The sequence below is a fragment of the Chaetodon auriga genome, chromosome 18, assembly GCF_051107435.1.
Source record: "Chaetodon auriga isolate fChaAug3 chromosome 18, fChaAug3.hap1, whole genome shotgun sequence".
Taxonomy (NCBI): domain Eukaryota; kingdom Metazoa; phylum Chordata; class Actinopteri; order Chaetodontiformes; family Chaetodontidae; genus Chaetodon; species Chaetodon auriga.
This window is the reverse complement of record NC_135091.1, coordinates 21,515,628-21,538,704: the sequence shown is the minus strand read 5'-3', so window position 1 is coordinate 21,538,704 and position 23,077 is coordinate 21,515,628. Positions and strand designations below refer to the sequence as shown.

The window sequence follows — 23,077 nt, the reverse complement described above, 5'->3', positions numbered from 1 at the left end:
TTTTGTATGTTTCAATACTGTTGATTGTTGAGCCAATTTAATGATTTCATGTTAAACTTATTTGCATGAAGCGGTAACATCACTGTTCTGTCATTGGCTGACAGTGACACTGACAAATGGTCATCGTTCACTAGAGAAACTGTGCTGCTGTCAGTCTGCAGGCCAGATATCTAGCTACCTAGCTGGTCAGCTGTTGCACATTGGGCATCTGAAAAACTCAGCTGCAAATGTCAACATTGGTTCTTAAAGAGGCTAAATGGTGTGTTTTTCAATCTTCAACAGTAGTGCTAACGAAACACTGTTTTTAGGTTGTAGGCTATAGTTAACATCATTCCAAACTCGAATTGACATGATTTTCGACAGAGAAAAGGGTTGAAGATAAGATAATACATTTATGCTGTATGATGTAATTGAATGCCTCATTTTGAGATTAAATTCTTGTAATATTGTTAATCTCTAAATATTTTTCTAGGCTGGAGATACGTGTCTACACGTGGCAGCTCGCTACAACCACGTGGCTATGATCCACATCCTGCTGGGAGCCTTTTGCTCCGTGTCAGAGAAGAACCTGGTCAGTTACTCACTCGACAGAAAATGATCACTCACCACCAGCTACATGCTAAAGAAGCCTGTCAGGGCTACTGTTCATTACTGGCCACTTTGGCATGGGACAGTTGTTTGAAAACTTTTTTGCCATTAAAGAATCATATCCCGAGGAAGAAGAACGTTAGTTTCCTGCTGTATTTGAGACACAATATTCTGTCCAGAATTTCACTTGTAAATGAGTTACATCAAAGTGCTTTTGTTAGATCTAGTTTATTACTGTGCATTGTGAATTACACAGTTAAAATGTCCCACTTGTTTTGACATTATGTTGTTATCTCTGCATGGGGCGTCTGGGTAACATATACATATTTAAGACATAAATGTTCATACAAACATCATACAAGCATTTGGAAGTTTTGAATAAAAAAAGGTCCACTCTCACACTACCATCTCTTGTTCTCTGTATGTATGCGTGTATTTGTGTATGTGTGTGTGTGTGGGTGTGTGTGACTTCAGGCTGGGGACACACCGCTACACGTGGCAGCTGCTCTGAATCATAAGAAGACAGTACGTCTGCTGCTGGAGGCGGGGGCAGACAGCCACATCTGTAACAATGTGAGTGCCTGCAGCCTCTTTCTGCATCATTAATGCTCAGAGGAAGTGTTTGTGCACTCGCTTTGCCTTTATTCATCTTCAAGTCAGCACACATTTCTGTCATGTTACACACTGTCCCTGCCTCCTGCCATCTATTTAAAGCTGCATTAGGGAACATTGCACATTGGTAGAAGCAACAGAATAAATACAGGTCCGTTCCTTATAAAGGCTGGGTAAAAAAAAGCTTGATAGATGGTGTATTACATGTACTGTAATAGCTTACAAAGTGTACATTTCCACAGCACTAATTCCATCATCAGAGACATGTCATCTTAACCACTCTGTTTAACTGTTCAAAATATGTCACTAATTAATTCCAGTAGCTTCCACTTGGCTGTTTTTTCTTCGGGTCTTTGTTAGTGAAACTGCACTGCAGAGTTTTAAAAGTCTGTCTGGAAAGGGAGCCTCTCAGACTTTGAATGTGAAAATCCTCTGTAAGAAGTGTTGAGTTCACTGGCAGCAGCTTAAAAAATGACAAACTAGAAGCAGCTTGAAGTGTTTGAAAACAGCATTTAATTAAGAAAGTGGAACTCCTCAGAGTCCATGTCTGTGATGTTGTACTAATGCTGTGGAAATAAACTGAATACTTCATTTAAGGTAAATGTGAATGGAGTGTTGAGTTTGCCTTAACTGGATATTAGGAATAAAGGCTGTTCCAAATCTCTCTACCACTATGTAAAAATGTGCAGTAATTCCTTTGTGTTTTTGAGTCGTGTTTTCACTGTCCTTACTGTTTGTGTGTGTGTTTCTACAGGCAGGCCACACAGCTTTGGATCAGGCAAGAGAGCACAACAACCCAGATGTGGCTCTTCTACTGACCAAAGCTCCCCAGGTAAAACTAGTACCTCTCAGTCTCACCAGCACAAGCAGCCTTAAACAAATTTAGAGACATGTTTGGTGCTCATGTTCTGTGAGATGGCAGTGTATTGCTCTTACTTACTCCAAGACATCTTTTTATAACAGGGTATCTATAAATATCTGCCATTTAAAGTGTTCATTTCTTTTCTATTCTGTTTTATTTGTGAAGCAGTTGCAGGTTCACTGTTTTCACTAGCCTTTTAATTCTTTGTTTTTGGATCCATGATGAGGTCATATATTTCTCTTAGAATAATACTTGGTTATTTGGGTCAAATTTGGAAAATGACTGAATGCATTTAGCTTTTTATTGCATTTTCCATGAACATGTAGCTCTTCTCAGTGTGTAAATGATTTGAAATTTCACCACGTAATTCACCTCAGCACATCACTCAGTTCATAAGAGAAAGCTCTGCTGTTGGAATCTGTGTCATAATATGAGCAGATACCACAGTATGGACTATGCATGGACTGTCAGGAAAATCTGAATTAGGATAAGAAATTATAGAGGATTCCAATTGTGATTCAAGTCATCTTGTCTCCTGTGTGTGTGTTCAGGTGCAGAGGTTTGTGCGTGGCAGGAGTGTGAGGAAGAGGAGAGACAAGCTGAAGGCAGAGGGCAGAGCACAGTCAGTGCCCAGAGATGAGATGCTGCCCTGTAAGGTAAAAACTGGACCATTGTGTCAAAGCAATTGTAAATTATTAGTTGAAATTATGGAAAAAAAAGAGAAAATAAATAGGTGCTGAAAAAAATCAAAAACGATGAGAGGAAGGTGAGACACCTGTGAGTCAGGGGGAGGAAGAATGGCAGTATGGAGGAGAGGAGAACAAAGAGGCTTGAGGAGAGAAAGTGAAGAAAGGAGACTGTTTGAGAACTGATCCCTGGAGCAGTTAAAAACCTCCTCTACTGTCTCCTGCATTCAGCTCTCCAGGCTTCTCATCCATCAGGGTTCAATTACTCACCGTCGACTCACTCCCACCCTTTGAAGATGGACTGAAAGAATGTTAATGTTTGTCAGAAGTGTTTGTTTTAGACCAAGGGTGGGGAAGGCCAGCCTCTGGGCCGTATGCAGCCTGTGAGGAAATTCAGAAATCTAAAAAAAGCAACTCAGCTTGAGGACAAGCAATTAAAAAACAAGCCAGTGTGCCTCAGTTTATGGAGACAAGTACGCAGGCTAATCTCAAGCGTCATTACGGCTTCAAACATGGTAAAACGGATGAACTGCAAGGACAAATGTGCTTGGACAAAGTTAACGCCCATCGACCACATTCTGACAGAGACAGTGATCTGCAGTGAGCTAATAGCTAATAGCAGAAGAAGCTGAAACTGCATTTAGAAGGAGAATTTGGGAAGCAGTGCCTTGTTGCTGTTAAAAAAATTTAATAGCCCTTGACATCAAAAAGGTTCCCACACCTGTTTTAGACAGATATCCCAAACCACTATTTGACTGTTTTGTTTTTTTGGATTGTTATTTTGTTTTCTACTAATGAGAATTAATTTCTGCTGGAGAGAAGTCATGATTTTACTCAACCATCAGTGGTGCTTTTTAGTAAAAACAGTAAACTCCATCAATTTCCATTTATTTTATATTTGTATGAGGGACACTGACACAAACTCTTCCAGTAATCGTGGTGTTCATGTGTTTCTTTTAATGACAGCAGTCAATGTAACAACTGAACAATTATTTGAACTGTACATTAATCCACAAAGTGTGCAATGCACGCTCTCTATCTGCTGGTGGGAGTGCGCTCACCTGTGTGCGTGCACATGTCTATGTGTAAGTGCATGCACATTAGGGCGGAACTCTGCCGAGAATTGTAAACGCGCAACCATGTAGAGACAGAAATGACATGCCGTCATTTAATAAGATAAATAACTATTTAGTTTGTTTAATAAAGGACAAGATATAGACCTGTTCTATAGGAAAGGTATCCTTAAATGACTTCTGTTATGATCTTGAGCTATATAGAAAGTGAAATTAAATAAAATTAACTTCACCTTCAAGGAGGGGCGGAGCACCTCCCCTAATGTAATAGTAGGGGAAACACTGATGTAGAAATAAGCTACACTACCAGTGGGCACCAGACTCCTCTTTTAGTCAGCAGTACAAAATACACATTTATGGGAAACCTTGAAACCTGCTTTAGATCTTCCTTTTTAATTTGTTTTTCAATGTCCTGAGTACTTACACATTTCCAGGAAACGCCTCATTTCCCTCTTCATGTTCCCTGCAGGACAGTGCATCTGCTGCAGATGATACCCAGAGCAGTGACCAAGCTGCGTGCAAACACGCTGAGGTGACGGAGTCAAACACCAGGCGGGGAAAGAACAGGAAGCAGAAAGAAAAAGTAGGTCCCTGAAGCAGGGGTGGATGAAATGACCTAAAATATATATCACAGTACTGATGGTGAAGAAACTGGTTTACCAACCACCCCTCTGCTGGCGTCACCTCATTTTGACAAACACACTGTGATCCATGCAGATGTTCTTTGAAAAACAGAGAAACTAACGGTTGGTAGTCAAGGTTCTGGACAGGGGAAATGATGATTAGCGCTCTCCCCTTCATACATGTATGAGATGGAATAATCACTAACCTCAGGTGCTGTTGATGTTTCAGCCGTCCTTGTCTGACCCCCTCCGCCGCAGAGAGACCAAGCACAGCGAAGCCTTTCACAAGAGGAAAGACAAACTGCGAGGAGCTGCCCTTCATGCGTCCATCCCTCCACACAACTATAAAGCCTATCAACTCTACACACTGTACCGCAACAAGGACGGCAAGATCATGCAGGTCAGGGCACAAACACATGGTGATGGGTGGTTTTGGGACACAGCCTGCACATGCGTGCAAAATAATACTAAAAAGGCCTCAGGGAGAAATTTCTTGTAATTTTTTTTACCTTTTAAACTCCTTTGACCAACCTTTGCTATAGACAGATGAAAAAAAGTTGCCTTAATAACTAAACTAGACTGGACAGGAAAACATGAATTTGAGGCCCTTTGAAGGAAGCAGAAAGTGTGAAAAATACTTTTGTTGTCTTGGTAGTGGTGGTTCTGAACAGACTGACAGATCCTCTCAACTGACCCTAAATGCGTTTTTTCATTTTATGCAATATTCTTTACTGCTGTCACAGTGTTTCAATTGGCTGAACTATTACTGAAATTTAGACCATTGTACAGACCCTCCCTCTGCCTGGTATGTGACCCTGTGTCTTTGCTGCATATTTTACACCTGTGTCTTGTATATGTTGAATATCTCTGCTGCAGTGTTCAGTCTACATGATAAATCAGCTTCATACATATTGCTGAAACCTAAGCTACCATTAGTGTCCCTTTTTCTTATTTTACCAGCACAGAGCCTGACTGTGATAAATGTGGTAAATATAGTAAATATGGACAAACACTATTTGGCAAAAAACAGAAAGACTGTGGAAAGACTGGATACTTGGATAAGTTTCAGCTGTTGTTTTGTTGGATGTTCGCTGTGTGTGCTGCTGTCTTAATGTCCACGGGGTGTTGCAGGCTCCTTTGAACGGCTGCCGCTGTGAACCTCTCATCAATAAACTGGAGAACCAGCTAGAGGCCACTAAGGAGGAGATGAAGACTGAGATCCACACTGTCCAAGACCTGATGAACAGTAAGATCGGCCAGCTGGACCGCAAGAACAAACACCAGGTAACATACACATGCAGTATAACACAGCAGAAAAGCTGACTGGTACTTAATTTTTTTGTTTTGTTTTGTTTAAACTACTCACTTGTTTTGGTGAGGTTTCATCCAGAGAGGTCAGAGGTGAAGTCAAACCAGTTTCCCTCATTTCGCACATCTAGAGATACCTGTGACAACTTGCAAATAGCTCAGGAAAATGGAAATAATGATGACGTAATACAACATTTACTGTACTGTAGTGATGTGTTTCGCCCTTAACATCAAGTTTTCCTCTTTTTTCCCCTGTAACGAGCTTTATGGTTTAAATCGGGAATGACTTGCCGTACACATTTCTTTTTTTTTTTCTTTTCTTTTTTTTTTTTCTTTTGCCGTACATATTTCTGACAGCTCTTCCTTGCCCATACGTAGCTTCTCTCTGAGAGTAAAGGTGCAGGTGCAAAGACGGAGAAGGATCATGTACAATTCATAATATTTATTTAATCCATATTTCACACTTTTTGCATCTGAGGCTCCCCTGTTTACTCGCTATATTTATTAGTTATGTAACACTGTTTTATGTAAATATTTATACTTATTGACAAATGAAATTAATATTTACTAATGCATTGAATTTTTAATTGTAATTTGTACTTTGTCAGTCTTTGTCACTCTCAGTTGTAGCACCTGTGCACAATAACCTTTTTTTTTTTTTTTTTTTGGGGGGGGGGGGGTGTCTATTACCTGTGTGGAACATTACGGTACTGTACCAGGCACAATACATGCACTCACAGTACGTAAGATGCTTCAGATAAAAGCTTCCATCTCATAGCGCACAGTCACTGACGCATGCACTCTGAGCGTCACTGCTGCCTGAGAAAATACAAGCGTGAATGTAGGCAGGAATGATCAACAAGATAAGAACAATAACAGAAGCAGCTGTGTGGCCCAAAGTTAAACGCAAGAGAGGATCATGGGAAGTTAAACAATTCTGCAAAAAAGATGTTTACAGCTGACTGACAAAACACTGTGAGCTGGAACGAGGCATGGTCATAATCATGCAGCTAAGTAGTTATGTATATGGAACAGATGTCAAACATTCCACACATGCTGTAGTTTAACGTTATGAAACCATTGACATTAATGTCCTGCTATAACAGCCTCCACCTGGTTGCAGGGATTCACTCCCATTCAGACACAGCAGCATCAGTGAGGTCCAACACTTGGCTGTTAAGGCCTGGCTCACAGCTGGAATTGCAGTTCATGCTGAAGGTGTTGGATGGGGTTGAGGTCAGGGGTCTGTGGAGGTTGGTCGAATTCACAGCAAACTGGAAAAACAGTTTTTTCGTGGAGCTGGCTTTGTGCACAGAGACACTGACATGTTCAAACAGGAAAGGGACAAACACACACTGTCTAAAACAGTTGAGTAAAAATGCAACACAACTAGAGGAAATGTACAAGTGAACAACTTAACAAAGCAGAGCTGCCTGTCATCCCTGCAGATCCGAGCTCTTGATAAGATGACGGTGGAGAGAGTGTCAGCAGAGAGGAGCGAGTGTCTGCAGAGGATCGAGCAGCGGGCCCTGCAGGAGAGACTGGAGGCAGAGAAGAGACAGGTAACACTAACAACCAGCACCGCTGACCTGGAGACAGACAGTGTCTGCATCATCACTGAGGGGACTGAAGTCTACATAGAATGCACCACACATTTGTTCTACTGATTTTAAAATGCATTTGGTTTGGTTTGAGATCTGTACCAACTTTCGATCATACCAAGACAAGTAGAAATAAAGTAAATTAATATAGTCACAGTTGCCAATTCATGGGTTCAAGCCGTTTTGGTTTAAGAGAAGGAATCAGCACAGTCTCCCAAAATTAAAGCTGCAAGGAGCAACTAGCAGGTTTCAGGCTTCACAAAGGTGAGCTAAGTAATGTCAGCTAGTTTGATTCTGTTTAAACAAGGAGTGACACCAACCACACACTGTGTCATCACAAAGGCTGCAGCACTGCAGTTGTCCTTCCTTCATTGGATTTTTTCATTGGATTGGGTCAGGGACAGGCAACAGAGGTCCCAAATGGTGGAAACAAACCAGGGGCCGTGTGGTAATATATGATATGCATTCCAACCATCAGGACACCCTGAGTGCTGAAGAATCACACTTTTTTTCAACATGTTCGGGACCATTCTTGAGACCATTTCTTTAAAGCTTTACACATAACTCCTGAGAATGTCAGTGATCTAAAGTTCACGACTGTTGCTCCTCTCACTGAATGTGCTGTAAAGTAATAGAAGCTCTTCTGTGTGGGTGTATCTTCCCTTTAAGCAGGCGTCCCTGGTCAGTGAGCTGAAGAGCTGGTGTCTGTCCAAGCTGCAGAACATGGAGGTTCGCTTCACAGGAGACCCCAGCAGCACCAAGCTGCAGCGCTCCTCCTCTGTGGTCGAGGGCCTGAATGAAGCCAATGGAGCCGACCTCACTGTGCTGCCGTCTGGCCAGGGAGGCAGCTCCCAGTGCCTGGAGCTCCATAACAGCCCTGCCCTCCTGGACTTTGGCCAGGGGGAGCCCATTGTGGCAGAAGGGGGCTCAGCTAACCACTACTTTGTGGTTCATGTGGAGACCTCTCCAGGTAAAGCTTCAACTAACAGCTCACCCAACCAAATCTGTCAATGTAAGCATGCACCGACACAAGCTCACAGCACCCACCTGTAAACTGCTCTGCAACTTACATCAAAAATCATTGACTTGAATGCTACAACAGACAGTAATTAGCCCAATACGTCTCAGATATGAATGGTTGATAGTTAAGTGAAATAAAAGTGGGAATTTGTCTTGTCTTCGCTAAATATTTGTTATTAATTTTCTTAACTGGATCGTAGCACCATAATTGTAAAAGTTGTGTAGTGTCAGTTATTTATTTGAAAACAGGTCTACAATTTTATAAAAAGAAAAAATCTAAAATAATTCTACATGAGAACAGGACAGGATTGGACCAGTGATGGTCTTCTTCATGGAAATGTGAAGTTATGAGCGCACCTGTATTTAAAGATGTGACGACACGTCACACATCATCAGTGCATTAGGTTGTTGATAATCAACATGTGAGAAGTCATTCATTGACTAGGAGGGATCACAGCAGACTGTGAATGTCACATCAGCGTTACTTTAATGGTACAGCATTAAATGCATGCATACCGACACATGACACAACACAAATATAGAAATATGTTGCAATGTCGAGTTATATTCATACATTCATTGTACATTTGAGCAAGTAAATCAAAACCACAGATATCTCATCATAAAAGAGAGAAGGAAAGAAAGTAAACCTTGATAAACATGAATCATTTCCTGAAACCAACTACATGTGCTCACATCTCAGTTCCCACCACCCACAGAAATCCCCAGGGTGCAGCAACCAGCCACCACAATGGCACCACTAAACAAACAAAACCTGTTCCAATCATTGTGGAGCCTGCCAACAGCGCCCCCATGTGGACTTCCAAACAGGCACAGGGATCCACGTTCAAAGCTGCTCAGACCATCATCAGTCTTCATTCACATGAAGACTAAATAAAATCTGCACACACACAAAGAAACAGTTAATACATGATACAGATTCATTCATATGTGAAGTAGGGCAAACGAGAAGTAGTCTGGTAGTTATAATTACAAGAGTAATTACTAGAGTAATCAGTACAAAATCAAATCAAAGCTGTCATCACAGCGCTGCACCTTTACCTGAGGAAGAGCATGACCTGACTATAAACAGATCAACGAAAAAGATTAGCATAAATCTGTACTTGAGGAAACTCTTGTGCAATTATAGACATTAAGAAGTGTCAGAAAATATCTATCTTACCTTATAAAAAAACATGGGTAACATTCTTCTTCCTCTGAGAATGATTTTATTTATTCTGCAGGGGACACAGGCATATGTGATCAACATCACATGATTTCAAGTATCACTTCTCTCTCATGACCCTTGGCCAGAGGAAAACATCACCACTGAAATTTGGCCTGTGGCATGCTATTAATGCTTCAGAGTTATGCTGCTAATGAGCAGAATGGCTTGAGTAATGAAGAACATTCGCAGTGCATGTGTGTAGTAACTGAATTTCTTTTGAACATGTGACAGATGGTGATAAGGCACAGAATGCTGACGTGACCTCTCCTGCAGCAGGCAAGAGCCCACTGTCATCAGTCCAGGTGGTTCGGCCAAAGGAGCGGTCAGTGATCTGTGCTGACACCCAGAAGAAGAACCAGGACCCAGACATGGTGGAGTACGGGGCGAGGGGACCCAGGAATGACAGAGCCAGCAGCCTTTCTCCAGCCACAGAGCGCCGCTGCAGCGGCAGGACTGACGCCGGACTCACAGACAGGGAGCGAGGCCGGGACAGAGGGAAGCACCGCAAAAAGCATTCACAGGGCAGGACTAAATCCAGGGGGACCGCAGGGGTCAGGACTCTGGAGGTCTTTGGGGACCAGCCAAGTGAACCCTCCTTCGCTCAAGAGAGGGACAACATGCACGCTCTGGAGGTGACCCAGTACTTCTTCGAGGCGGTGTCGACGCAGATGGAGCGCTGGTATGAGAGGAAGGTGCAGGAGGCTCGCTGGCAGGCCAATCAGAGGGCTCAGGCCGACAGAGCCGCGCTGGTCGAGAGGATCACTTACCTGGAGGACGAGCTGCGCATGATGAGGACAAACAGACACGATGACTGCTAACAGACACCTCATTAAAACAAACAGCCATGATATGATGTGGATTTACGCTCTGTTCCTGAACATCCACAGCTACCAGAGCAGACGACAGGCATCCTGTCTGAATCACACCATGGAATACAGCTCTTCCATTGCAACAGATGGCCAAAAATGGTCTGCATTCAAATCCCTGTTGGTCGTCATGGTAGCGCTGGACTGAGATAGTACTGTAGTAATAAGGGCAGCTATCGTGCACTGTGTGTTGTATATAAACCAGTAGATATAAAGCTAGCTGTCAGACTGATCTAATGTGCCATTTACAGGATAGACTCACTGCATCACTTCAAACACCAGCATTTTGTGCAGTGTGTACACACACGTCAACACATTATGAGCCCAACCATACTCTAAATATTGGTTTCATATCGGCCATAAATGATCAGCACAGTGGTATCATTGATCATAGCGAGAGCTGTCTGGATGGAGGGAATTGCAGTATAATAAGCTTTTGTTGGTATGTGCATGCTGGAATCAGCCCTGTGACTTCACAGCAACAACCTACTGCTCATTGAAGAGGAAGTCAATAACACTACTGAAGGTTAGTTTTTAGAGTGTGGAACTGCATGGTATGGTATGATATGTGTGAAGGCTGGAGTATGCCCATAGAATCAGTTTAGACTTTTAGAGGGTTTAAATAACCATGAACTGATTTAATCAGAATAACATAAATTATTGCTGACATCCTCCTAATTTAAACATTTCATTTGCCTCGTGTTTTAAAGGACCAGTATGTTTTGATTAGTGTACAATCACCTGAAAATAAGAATTGTTTTGTTTTTGTTATGTTTTTGTTAGCAGGAGCAGGTCCTCTTCCATGGAGTCTGCCATGTTTCTACAGTAGCCCAGAATGGACAAACCAAACACTGGCTCTAGAGAGGGCCTTTCACAGTCACTATAGATTCTCCTACAGGAGAGGGTGAGGCCAGGTGTATTCAGTAGATTAAAATCTGTAGCCTCATTGTTAGAAACCATGAAATCCTCCACACTGGTCCTTTAACATACAGGTTTCATTTCATGACCACTTTGAAGACGTGTAAGCAGCGTGCCACCTAAAAATAAACAAAGGTACACTGATCCACCCCCTGGAGGCTTGGAAACATTTAAAACATTTAAAATGTTTCTTTCAGTTAGTACTAAAAATCAATTTTAAAAAGCCTTTGACTCTGACTCCAAAAAGAGGTGACTTCAGTAGATAAACACTATGAGTGTGTAATTTTTCCAGTGGCACACTCCAGACTAGACATTTGAAATTACAAGCCTATGATTAACTGCCGTAACTGTTTAAGATAAAAATGTCCTGTCATAAATATAGCTCAGTCAAAGGATGACTAATCCGCTCCCACACATCCATCCTCCCACTGCCATCAACATCAGCTTTCTGGAAGCACTCAGTGGCTCAGTTTGCAGTGGATAGTAGCTGTCTATTAACCCCAGTGTCTTGGTTTGTGTGAGTGAAATTAAGTGTTTACAATCCATTGAACTGGACAGTAAAAGGTGACAGAATGATCAGCAGGCTGGCTCTCACACATAAACAGACATTTTGTTCACTGTTTCTGTCATTCTTCCTGCTCCAGGCTGAACCAGCCAAAGTTCTACTACAGCCAACACTAGAGCTGCAACAATTTACCAATTAATTGATCGAAATAACGTTAATCTGATCGCAGCTTCTCCAATGTGAGGATTTGCTTATTTTCTCATTTTGATATCATTTTCATCGTTTTCTGAAGTTTCACAGACCACGGTCAATGAAGAAAATAATCAGCAGAGAAATTAGGAATGAAATTCCTCATGGGTTGCAGCCCTGGTAAACACCATGTGAGCCATGTCCTGATCCTGAACTATGACTGCCTGTCACCTCTCCCAGAATGCCAGCACCCTGCCAATCTTGCCTACCTGTAAAGGACAACGTTGACATAAAATATGAATTCTGTCTGTTGCATGAAGAAAGCTCAGAGTTGTGTTGCAGTATTACTGTCTGTCTGATGTAGCGACGTGTTATTAGTTTTTTATGGATAACTCTGGATATGAATAATGGAATCTGTATGATGATGCCAGAAAACATTTTTGTATTTAAAAGAAATATTCTACATGTGTGTGTGGTTTCTTTAGTTCCTGTTTAATATAAACAATACATTCAATATGCAGCAAAAGTCTGGAAGATGGACTCAGTCAGTTTCCATGGTGATGGAAAAATCACAGGAGGGTTTCCAGACTGATGCCTTCAGGTCAGCTCTGTCAATCCATCCATGAAAAGGTGTCCAGCCAAAGACGAGTTTCAATACATTCTGCATTATTCACTTAACAATGACACTAACTGATCAGAGGTTTCCCTGTCCATGCTGTCTCCACCAATCACATGATAGCCAGTCCAGTTCAGTCCATAGTCCACAGCAGCTCACAGTATTTAACTCCTGGCCAACGCCAAAGACTTCTGCAGCTCCTCGAGGTGGTTGTTAGCCTGCGTGACCATCATGCGGATGGCATCCTGAAGGAAAAACAAGAGGAGAAATGGCAGTAATGGACAGCAGATGATGCAGGGAAAATAAATACCATGTCTCAACACATACATAGGTCCATAATCCTCCTGCTCTCAGTGTGTCATCAGCTCTTCACTCTAACACACACACGGCATTGCAGTTCTGGGTGACCTGGCTATGGAATGGAAAGGCAAACACGTCCATCTCCTTACCTGGTCTGTGGCATTTTTATTCCTCTTAAACTCGTCTCTTGCCCAGTCTCTGAGGTACTTCCTGTCTCCCTCGTCTGGTACCTGCCGTATGGTCCTCAGCATGTTTCTGTAAATCCCTAAAATCTTCTGTCTCTGTAAAAACTGACAAAGAATCAGTAGAACAGTTAAAAACGAATTTCTTTTATGACTGAGCTAAAATTTGGACCAAGATATTGATTTAATTACTGATGGTTCCAGAGGCTGACTATGAGGAGAATATTCACATTCAGTGCATGGTTGCATGCTGTGCATGCCTTGCTAATTTCGGCATAAATTGGATACAAGCCTGAACACGAACACGAACACACACACACACACACACACACACGTGTGATGTTTTCATCACTTGTGGGGACATTACATAGATTTACATTCATTACTGGAGATTTACCCTAACCATAACCACTATTTGCCTATTCCTAACCCTATACCTAACCTAACCCGTAATCCTATCATCAGTCTCCACCCTAAAATGAATGATTTAAATTGTGGGGACCAGTATTTTGTCCACACAAGTAAGGTGAGTCCCCATAATGTGACTGAGTAAACAGGTTTTTGTCCCCACAACGTGAGTAATACATGGGCATGGGCGCCACGCACACACACACACACACACACACACACACACACACACACACACACACACACACACACACACACAGCTTGCTAACCCTCTTAGCTAACGTTAGCTTAAGTTCAGGTAAACAGCAGATAAACACACAACGGTGACCGCGTGACTGACTAAATGTTTAACCCGGTGTCTTCACTGGACACCGAACAGAGCTGCGAGTATTCCTTGAACCGTAGAAACGCTTAAAGGTGCCTTCTAAAGTGTAGTGACACTGATATACAGACGAAGCGATAGCTAACAACCCAAAACAGTTAGCAATGCACTACGGGCGTAAATTATTCAACCTGTCCAACTTACTGATACAACTATGTTTTCATTGAAGTAATTTTATTATATGTATTTACCTGCTTTAAAGAAAGTGCTGCATGAGGTAATCGTGTAACTGCCATGTCTGACAGTTCGACAATGACACACTGGCAGTGGCTACTGAACATACATATGACGTTACATACGTAACAAGCGCAGTGCGTCAACGCAGCTGCCATATTGGTGCGGGGAAGCCGCGCCTCCTAATTAATGATGGGAGTTCTTACGGCTCTTTCGGCTCCCAAGTGGCTCCTCAGATTTTTTGAAGAAAAAGAGAAAAAGTCAAGGGAATATAAAAACACGAAGCGGCTCCGATCAACTTCAAAGTACCGGCTCTAAGAGGCGTTTCGTTCGCCAACAACACATCACTATTACAGGGTGCATATCGCCACCTACTGTATCGGAGTATGTAGTGTGAGACGCAAACAAGCTTCACATGACAACAGGACATAATTAGGATATTAAACGTTTTCAGATAAAGAGAACAGCACAGAGTCTATTCTGACAGGTTTATCTGGACATTTTGAGTCCGTGAAAAATACAGTTTGTCTACCTTCAAAATGCCATTTTAGTGTCAGTCTGTTCAGATGATGTGTGGCTTCTGAAAAAATATTTACAGAATAAATAATCATGACAATTAACACAAACGTCCTTTCTTGTCCATCCAGATATTTTTCTGATTTGTTTCCTGCTGTGGTTCCTATTGCGCCCCCTCCATTTTGCCTTTTCTCTCCATTGTCTTGGCAGCTTCAGTAGATAATAAACAACAAATTGGCTTTCACTTCCTTACTTCTTTTAGGCCAAATGGAAATGGAAAACAAAGTCTGTTCAGTATACATTAATATTATGGAGCAGTGTTTTGTTTTGTTTTTTTGTCACTCAAAATTTTGTTGTTCAATTTTGTACAATATACACAGATCAAATACAACAAACATCAGTGTCAGCGTCAGGAGAACACATGCATTGTTAAAGTAGTTTGTAAGTTACATCAATTACTTTCAAGTCTCAAGTGACGTCTCTGATCTGGGACTTGTACATTGTCCATTTGTCCCATTTCCTTTCAAATTCGGCTTGTTGGATTTTCAGTATATGAGTGAGTCTTTCCATATCAAATAATTCTTCAACTGTGTCCAACCAGTTCTTCAATTGCGGAGGATCCTCTGTACACCATTTTCTGGTGATTGCCTTCTTGGTCGCTGCTAGCAGTACTTTGACCAAATATCAATCTCCACACTGAACATTTTCACCTGTCAGGTTACATAGGTATAGTATCTCACATGACTTTGGTATGTCATATCCCAATATTGTTTTCAACTCCATCCATACATCATTCCAATATTTTCTCATTCGTGCACATTCCCAGAACACATGAAAGTGGTCTGCCTCTTGTTCCCCACACCGTCTCCAGCATGTTTGTTGTGTGGGTAGAAATCTGCTCTTAATCTTAGGAGTGATAAAGAACCGGATTATGTTTTTCCAGCAAAGTCTTTCCACATCCTGGAGCTGGTGGTGGTTCGCTGAACATCACATATGTCAAACCAATCTTCTTCAGATAATTGAATTCTAATTTCTTTCACCCATCTGTCCCTGATATTCAGTGTGGAAGTTCCCCTGTTGTTTACCAGTCCTCTATACAGTGTAGATATCACTCTCGCTGAGTTGTTCTTATAAGCTTTACTCATTGTTGCAATGACTTCGTTCAGCTCATGTGGAAGTTCTGGTTTTATTTCTTTGTCAAAGTAGTCTTGTACTTGTAGGTATCTAAAGTGGTCAGAATCGTCCAAGCCGAATTCTCTTTTCAATTTTTGAAATTTTTTAACTTTACCCTTCTCCATTATTGTGCTTATGGCTGTAATGCTGTTGATACTCCATTGTTGAAACCGGTTATCGAATGTCCCTGGTTTAAATTAGGATTATGTGCCAACCAGCTCAAACCAGCCCCCCCCCCCCCGTATTTTCTGACCACTTTGAACCAGATTTCCAGAGTGAATTTGTGAAGCATTTTCTCACACATCTTAAACAGGTTCCTGTTTGCAATCATACTTCAAACATGAATTCCTTCTGTTTTAAGTTCGAAATCCTTTGATTTTGACTGATTTAGTTCCTTGTAGTTAGATTCGTACAATTTTGTTAGATTTCTGGTAATCAAAATTCCTAAGTATTTTATTGATTTTGCGTGCCACTTAAATTTATATGCTTGTTGAATAGTTTGGGTTGGGGTATAATTTATGGATTGTACCTGTGTTTTTGTCACATTAAGTTTATAGCCTGACAAGTGGTGAAATGAATCCAATCTTTTCATTAGTTAGGGAGACAGACATTTGGTTGTTTCAGCAGTGTTTTTCTTTTTAATGCCTTCAGAGTTACATCATTGTTAAGCTTTATTTATACAGACATTTTGTGTGCTGTACACACATTAAAAGATACAAATGAATAAACAAATAAGGCAAAAATACAATATAAAACACAGCACAATGAGAGACTGACCAGACAACAAAAACAACAAAAAACAAAGCCCAGAACAAAGATCTATGAAAAGGTTTGCCTATAGAAAATGCGTTTTTAGAAAAATTCTGCAGATCTGATAGATGAGGAAGATGATTCCAAAGGATTAATCAACAGGATCTTGTAGTTTACTGAATTTTCCAGGAAGTCAAAGGAGGGAAGCAAGGACAGGAGTAACGTGGGACCGTCAGCTGGTTCTAGTCAAGAGCCTGACAACTGCATTCTGAACGGACTGCTTCAGAAAACAGGACTGAACAAGCTCAGTAACATGTTGGTCAAAGATCATGAACTGATCAGAGATTCTTAGCAGTAGATTTAGATGCTAGAGTGAAATTGACCGATAAACTGACCAACTGCAGAGGAAAATCAGTTGTATCAGGACAAATAATGAGTTTGTGTTTTGTCAGAGTTTAGTACAAGGAAATTAAGAGACACCCATTCTTTGGTGGCAGCGAAGCAATCACGGACGGAAGACAGTTGGTTGAGGTTATTGGGTTTAGCAGATAAATAGATCTGTGTATCATCAGCATAACAGTGATGTAACACGACCTGAAAGCACACCACAGAGCAGGGAGCTGAGGAGGACACAATTGTTGATGCTGACATTAAAATATTTGTTTGTAAAATAGAAATGAAAACCTTTTCAAGCTGAACCAGAGATGCCAACACAGTTATGCAACTTATTAAGTCAAGTAGTCCCCAACACTCAAACAGTGACATGATGTTTTAGCAAACCGATGAGGTTTTGTAAAAAATGAAACCAAAGAGCTTCAGAAAGTTGCAAGATAGGGATGGACACACTGCTCGATCTGCACTGAGATATGTGTTGTTTTTTTTTGCTCTCACAACGTTCAGTAAACAATCTGTTCATGGTTGAGAAACATATCATGGCTGACAAGTGCCACAAAGTTTGCTTAGTTATTTGTCCAGATAAGCAGCTGGTTTGGTACACAGTCTGACATGTAATATCAAAATGCACATGATTTAAAATGATCATGTGACTTCACCTCAGATGAAACGAAGCACAACTTATTAGTGTCCATTTCACAGTTTTGAAATGATCAGTGTTGAGCCAAATCTTGCTTTCAATGTTGCAATCCTGCTGGAAAAATTGGTTCGATGAGCATCTCTGCAGTTTCATTTACCTCCACTGCTCTCACCAGCACACTTGTGTTTTTTCATATGAACAAGTGAATAAATAAATCTTTTATCACAAACACTGCAACTAAATGGTTTCTCCCCCTGTGTGGATGGTTACATGTAGTCTCAAATGTGATTTTCGTACAAATCCTTTACCACAAACTGTACAATTGAATGGTTTCTCCCCTGTGTGGACGGTCAAGTGTTGTCTCAGAGTTCCTTGTTGTGCAAATCCTTTACCACAAACTGTACAATTGAATGGTTTCTCCCCTGTGTGGACAGTCAAGTGTCGTCTCAGAGTTCCATGTTGTGCAAATCTTTTACCACAGACTGAACAACTAAGTGGTTTCTCACCTGTGTGGACACTCAAGTGTTGTTTCAGAGTTCCATGTTGTGTGAATCTTTTACCACAAACTGAGCAACTAAATGGTTTCTCCCCGGTATGGATTCTCATGTGTTTGGACAAATTGTGTCTAAAACTGAAATTAGCTTCACAAACTGAGCATGTGAAAGGTTTTTCACCCGTATGAACTCTTAAATGTGAGGTCAAACTTGAATTTTGTGCAAATTTTTGACCACAGACGGGGCAACTAAAGGGTTTCTCCCCCGTGTGGATTCTCATGTGGATGGACAAATTGCTTCTGAGACTGAAACTTGCGTTACAAACTGAACATGTGAAAGGTTTTTCTCCTGTATGAACTCGTAAATGTGAGGTCAAATTTGAGCGACATGTGAATCTTAGACCACAGACTGAACAATTGAAGGGTTTCTTCCCTGTGTGGACTCTCATGTGTCTCACAACATCTATTCTCCCCCGAAAAGCTTTTTTACAGACTGGGCAGGTCAAACTTTTTCCTTGCTCCCTGCTCTCCTCCCAGTCACAACTGTCGTCCGTCTCAGGTTCAGAGGAGTCTGAAGTCTTGTCATGAGAAGCTGGTTGTAAATGATGTGGATTAAAGTTCCCGTCTGGTCCTGGTCCTGTACAGTCCTCTCCATCAGATCGTGTGTTTATCTGTTCAGTTTGTCTCTGATGAAGCTGTGAGGACTGAGGTTCCTCTTCATCAACCTCTTCTTCACTCTTGACAGGGACACTGAGTGTGAACTTACTGATATCAGCCTCCTCAAGCCCTCCAAGCTGCTCTCCCACCTGACTGGTCGACAGTTCCTCTTGTTCCTCTTTAATGTGTGGCAGCTTTGGTGGGGCCTCCTGGTCCAGACTGTCCAGACAGTCCTGCTGCTCAGGAGGATCCTCTTCTTGACTCACCAACAGCTGCTGGACGTCTGTGGAGGATCATGAAATACATACACACCTTTAAGAATACTGTCATTTCCTGTTAACATTTAAACCACCGCTTTCTAATGTGGAGAAACGTTGAACACATTTGGAAGTCTTTCAAACTAAAACAAACTCCAAACATATCATGCACTTTGCATTTCATCAGAGCAGAAACGCCATAAAATAACAGTGTGGTAATAAGGGCTGGGCGACACGGGCATCATCTATCAATTTGATGTTTTCAGTTAACTATACTGCACATATTTTATATTTGATCGTTTTATATTTTCATTTGGAACTTCAATACAGACAAAACTGTCTCACGAGACGACACTTGATTCAACACACTAAAACTAACGCCACTACCCGTCGCTGTCAGATCACATGACAACGTAGAGAACAGCTCCCCCGGAACAAATCACGTGACCTTGCGAGGCCGCTGGACTGATATGTCGCACTGCCGCCCCAAATATATAGCAGAAACACGGAAGCCCAACAGACAGAATGTTTGTAATATTTTCAAGGCTTTCATTAATATATGTTGAGACCCCCGATAGAAGTTGAACTCTTTCTCAAATCAGAGGATGTCAGCAGGTTTCCAGCAGTTTGCAGTGAGAATAAGCAGTAACGAGTCAAACCTGCTCGGTGTAACCGGACTTCAGGCTTGAAAACAGCGTCCAGTAGTTTTCGTTGTCGACAAAGGTCCTCCTCGTACTCTGCTATCGTTCTTTCAAACCGCTCGATTATCTCTTCAGCAGCCGCAGTTAGTCGCTGCTTGACAAAAGCTCTCAGCGTTTGGACTTTAGACATTTTTACTGATTCACAGCAAATTTCCTCCAGATCCGTTAAAACTGTTGACTCACTCTGATGTGCTGCTACGTTCACGTCCGTGTGTTTCCAGCTAGCAAGCCAAGCTAGCTTCATTAGCTTCACAGAACAACAGATGATTCAGATTCCAAACGTTTTCAAATAAAGAAAGCAGCACAGTCTATTCTAACAGGTTTAACATTTCTTGTATGCGCGTGCGCTCTGTCTGTAACCCCCGCCCCCCTCCTTCCTGCTCAGTGCACGCACATTATGTAGTTGACCAATCACGTGCGGCTTGAACAGAAAAAAAGTCGAGGAAAACAAACAAACAAACAAAAAACAGAACTTCGGCTCCCAGGCAGGAGTCGGCTCTAGGAGCCGTTTCGTTCATGACCGACACAACTCATCAGAACTTGTTCTATTTTCAACCCAATTTCCACACATTTAAGTAGCATTCTGCTACAGTACAGCTGTCATCAAGAAATGTAAAACATGGTAAATATAACTATAAAGAATAGTTAAATAGGAACATAAAACAGCAAACCTAACAAAGTAGTCATTTCAGCTTGCCTTGTACATGATGGGAAATGTGGTCTGCTGCATGATTTCTCGTATGATGTGCACGCCTGTCCTGGATACTGACCGTGTCTCCGGTTCATACGGTCTCCCCCAGTAATGTCCCACTTGTTGTTAGCTGTGTTTATACTGTGTTGATAGTTTAATTAGAAAACATTATATGAGGTTGATTTCTAAAGTTTTTAATACATAATTCAAATGACCAAATTTCATCAGTTATTAATTTTCGGTAAATATTTCATTACCATGGTGAGACTGCAATCTAAACATGTATGATGAGACATGAATTTAAAGTGCTATGAAATTATAAATGCTACACATGCATCTGTTAAAGAAAGGGTAGACAACATCCATTTTATCCATATATTACTCTAATAAAAATGCTCCTTATTTTTCTTTATCTGACATAAGCTACCTTGATTTAGTACTAGGAAAGTTATCTTATAAGCTCAACACGTGAAATACTGTAAAACAATATCTCATCTGTGAAATATTTTTTCGTTGTTGTCGTTGTTTTTGGCATTTCGGTCGTCACACCATCCAAAAGCAGCACTAAAGTGTGGCATTATCTTTTCCTGAATGGGTCAGAGCATAGACATATACACGTAAACGCCGCATTGAGCTGTTTGTGCCGTTGCTGCATACGTCAACGTGTCCGCCATCAATGTATGCAACACTGTTATTGTGATGATAAATATTGAAATATTAAACATCTGTTTATAATAACCAGATCCTGAATTTTAGATGTGACATGTGGGTTTTCTGAATAAAGAGCACAAATATTTACATTTCACTGAATCTGATTAATCATTTTCATATTCAATGATTGATGAACATATATACATACATATATCTATACATATATCTGTACAGGGGTGGCATTGATAAACATATATACATACATATATCTATAGCTATATCTATCAATCTATACATTTATACAACTAGCCTTGACCATGTAAGTGGAGGGTGATGGCAAAATCCCTCTGGTCTTTGGTGTATTCATGGCTCTGTTTTGAAAGGAGGTGTACTGGAAGATCTGAAACACAATTAGCACTGGCAGGTCTTAACAACGAAGGTAAAGTATTATACACTTAAGTTCAAACTATCTCCGATTTTTGTATTTTCATTTCACCTGAGTATGTATTGAGCTGCTCTTTCAACTCTTCATTTATCACGTTCTTCACCCTGAGATCCTCCAGAAGACCACTCACAGTGTTCTTTGCCCTCCTCTCTCTGTCCTTTGCATTCCTCCTCTCTTTTTCCAGACTCTCCACCCTATTCACGGCTTCCCTGAGTCTGGCTCTCAGATCATCATATGATGAAGGCAGAGCATAGGAGTGGTCCTAGTACAAACAAGGATGAAAATGGTACATCATTACATCACTCAGTGACAGTCTGTAATATCTCTACTAGTACAATGTGCTGTCCAATGTCCCACATTCTTACATTCTTAGTTTTAGCTCTGCTCAATTGTATTCCCAGCAGCGTGTGTGTGTGTGTGTGTGTGTGTGTGTGAAGGTTCAATTGCAGATTCAATACTAGCATGTTTCAATGTATGTGCATATGTGTATGTGAGTCTGTCTGAAAGAGTGACAGAGAGTAGTAGGTGTTGTAAGGGCACAGGGGAGTGACAAGAAGTTTGAATATAACCAGCTTGCAGCTGTTTGAAGCATAGCTAGCACTTATTACTCACAGCACTGGGCACAGGCAAGGGTTCGGTCTCCTGGACAAGCTGGGAACAGCACGGTGACAAGGTCTCCTGTGCCTTCTTTGAGGTCTGAGACGTCCTGGTAACCAAGGGCTAAAGTGAAGGATGAAATATAGAAATGGTCTCACAGTGTAAAGCTAAATACATCACTGACTCCTTCACATTCAGAAAGGGAAAACATTGTTAGCATAGTGTGGCACTGAATGATCTAATCCTTACAGCCTATACACCTACCCTGTGGAGATGAACTGGGAAACTGAAGACAGAAGGAAAAGCTCCGTCTCTGATCCTGACTGTCTGACCTGTCCTGTCAAAATCCTCTGGTCTGAAGTGTTCACTGCAGAGCACGGATGACTGACTAGCAGAAAACCCTTCCCGCCGGACAGCTGTTTCCCACTTCTTTCTGAGCTCTTTATTTTTGGGAAACCTACAGAGTATATGAAAAGTTAACCAACTAACAACAAGCAGCGTAGTTACTTCGGGCCATTTCAGTCAGGAAAGACTTCGTTGTTCGGAAAGTCAGCATATTCTGTACGTAAAGTTACGTTATAATGGCCACATACAATCACAAGTTGTTTTTTTTTTCATTCATACCTATGAAAGGTAATCCCTTGCGATCGAGTTTGGAGTGTAAACCTGTTGGTACAATTCCACGCTGCACAAGGATGCGGCATCTTCTCTCCTCGCTCTTGCCACATTCAATATGGCGGCGAGGTTGACGTAGGACTCCAGCGCTCAATGCGGCGTACGTCACTGCGGGCCAGAGCACCGCTGTAAGATGGCGGCGGCGGAGACGCTTCTCTCAAACTGGAAGCGGCCTCTGCTAGCAGCGAGCATCACTTCGGATGTTGTTACGAAGTTATACCATACAATATAGCGTTTGTCTCCCTCTGGTGGAGCGGAGGACGACAGCATGCACAAACAGTGCGTAACCCTCTCACA

General features: G+C 41.6%; 4 protein-coding genes across 9 annotated transcripts in view; 1 reads left to right on the top strand and 3 right to left on the bottom strand.

Moving 5' to 3' along the window:
* ankrd6b (ankyrin repeat domain 6b) overlaps positions 1–12,542 on the top strand; it is a 49,500-nt gene extending 36,958 nt beyond the window's left edge. For 3 of the 6 annotated variants that reach the window (XM_076755989.1, XM_076755988.1, XM_076755984.1), the window contains 10 exons: positions 473–571; positions 1,063–1,161; positions 1,955–2,032; positions 2,614–2,718; positions 4,291–4,404; positions 4,674–4,844; positions 5,576–5,728; positions 7,201–7,314; positions 8,026–8,323; positions 9,833–12,542. In XM_076755989.1, the coding sequence (XP_076612104.1) occupies positions 473–571; positions 1,063–1,161; positions 1,955–2,032; positions 2,614–2,718; positions 4,291–4,404; positions 4,674–4,844; positions 5,576–5,728; positions 7,201–7,314; positions 8,026–8,323; positions 9,833–10,419 (1,818 nt within the window). In that variant the 3' untranslated portion in view covers positions 10,420–12,542. Of the gene's footprint in view, positions 1–472; positions 572–1,062; positions 1,162–1,954; positions 2,033–2,613; positions 2,719–4,290; positions 4,405–4,673; positions 4,845–5,575; positions 5,729–7,200; positions 7,315–8,022; positions 8,324–9,832 lie in introns of all 6 variants that reach the window. The other 3 variants (XM_076755987.1, XM_076755985.1, XM_076755983.1) reach the window with 1 other exon arrangement.
* Positions 12,543–12,554: 12 nt separating this feature from the next.
* On the bottom strand, positions 12,555–14,282 carry lyrm2 (LYR motif containing 2). The gene is made up of 3 exons (XM_076755991.1): positions 14,159–14,282; positions 13,145–13,285; positions 12,555–12,940 (listed from the first exon to the last, which is right to left on the bottom strand). The coding sequence occupies exons 1-3, from the start codon at positions 14,246–14,248 to the stop codon at positions 12,860–12,862; spliced, it is 312 nt and encodes a 103-aa protein (XP_076612106.1). The 5' UTR covers positions 14,249–14,282; the 3' UTR covers positions 12,555–12,859.
* Positions 14,283–16,453: 2,171 nt separating this feature from the next.
* On the bottom strand, positions 16,454–20,047 carry LOC143336506 (uncharacterized). Its single transcript, XM_076756720.1, has 2 exons — positions 19,680–20,047; positions 16,454–19,046 (listed from the first exon to the last, which is right to left on the bottom strand). Exons 1-2 carry the CDS (start codon positions 19,963–19,965, stop codon positions 17,851–17,853), a joined length of 1,482 nt encoding a protein of 493 aa, XP_076612835.1. The 5' UTR covers positions 19,966–20,047; the 3' UTR covers positions 16,454–17,850.
* Positions 20,048–21,166: 1,119 nt separating this feature from the next.
* On the bottom strand, positions 21,167–22,821 carry LOC143336507 (THAP domain-containing protein 6-like). Its single transcript, XM_076756721.1, has 5 exons — positions 22,730–22,821; positions 22,370–22,562; positions 22,121–22,228; positions 21,560–21,770; positions 21,167–21,463 (listed from the first exon to the last, which is right to left on the bottom strand). Exons 1-5 carry the CDS (start codon positions 22,807–22,809, stop codon positions 21,369–21,371), a joined length of 687 nt encoding a protein of 228 aa, XP_076612836.1. The 5' UTR covers positions 22,810–22,821; the 3' UTR covers positions 21,167–21,368.
* Positions 22,822–23,077: the final 256 nt, after the last annotated feature.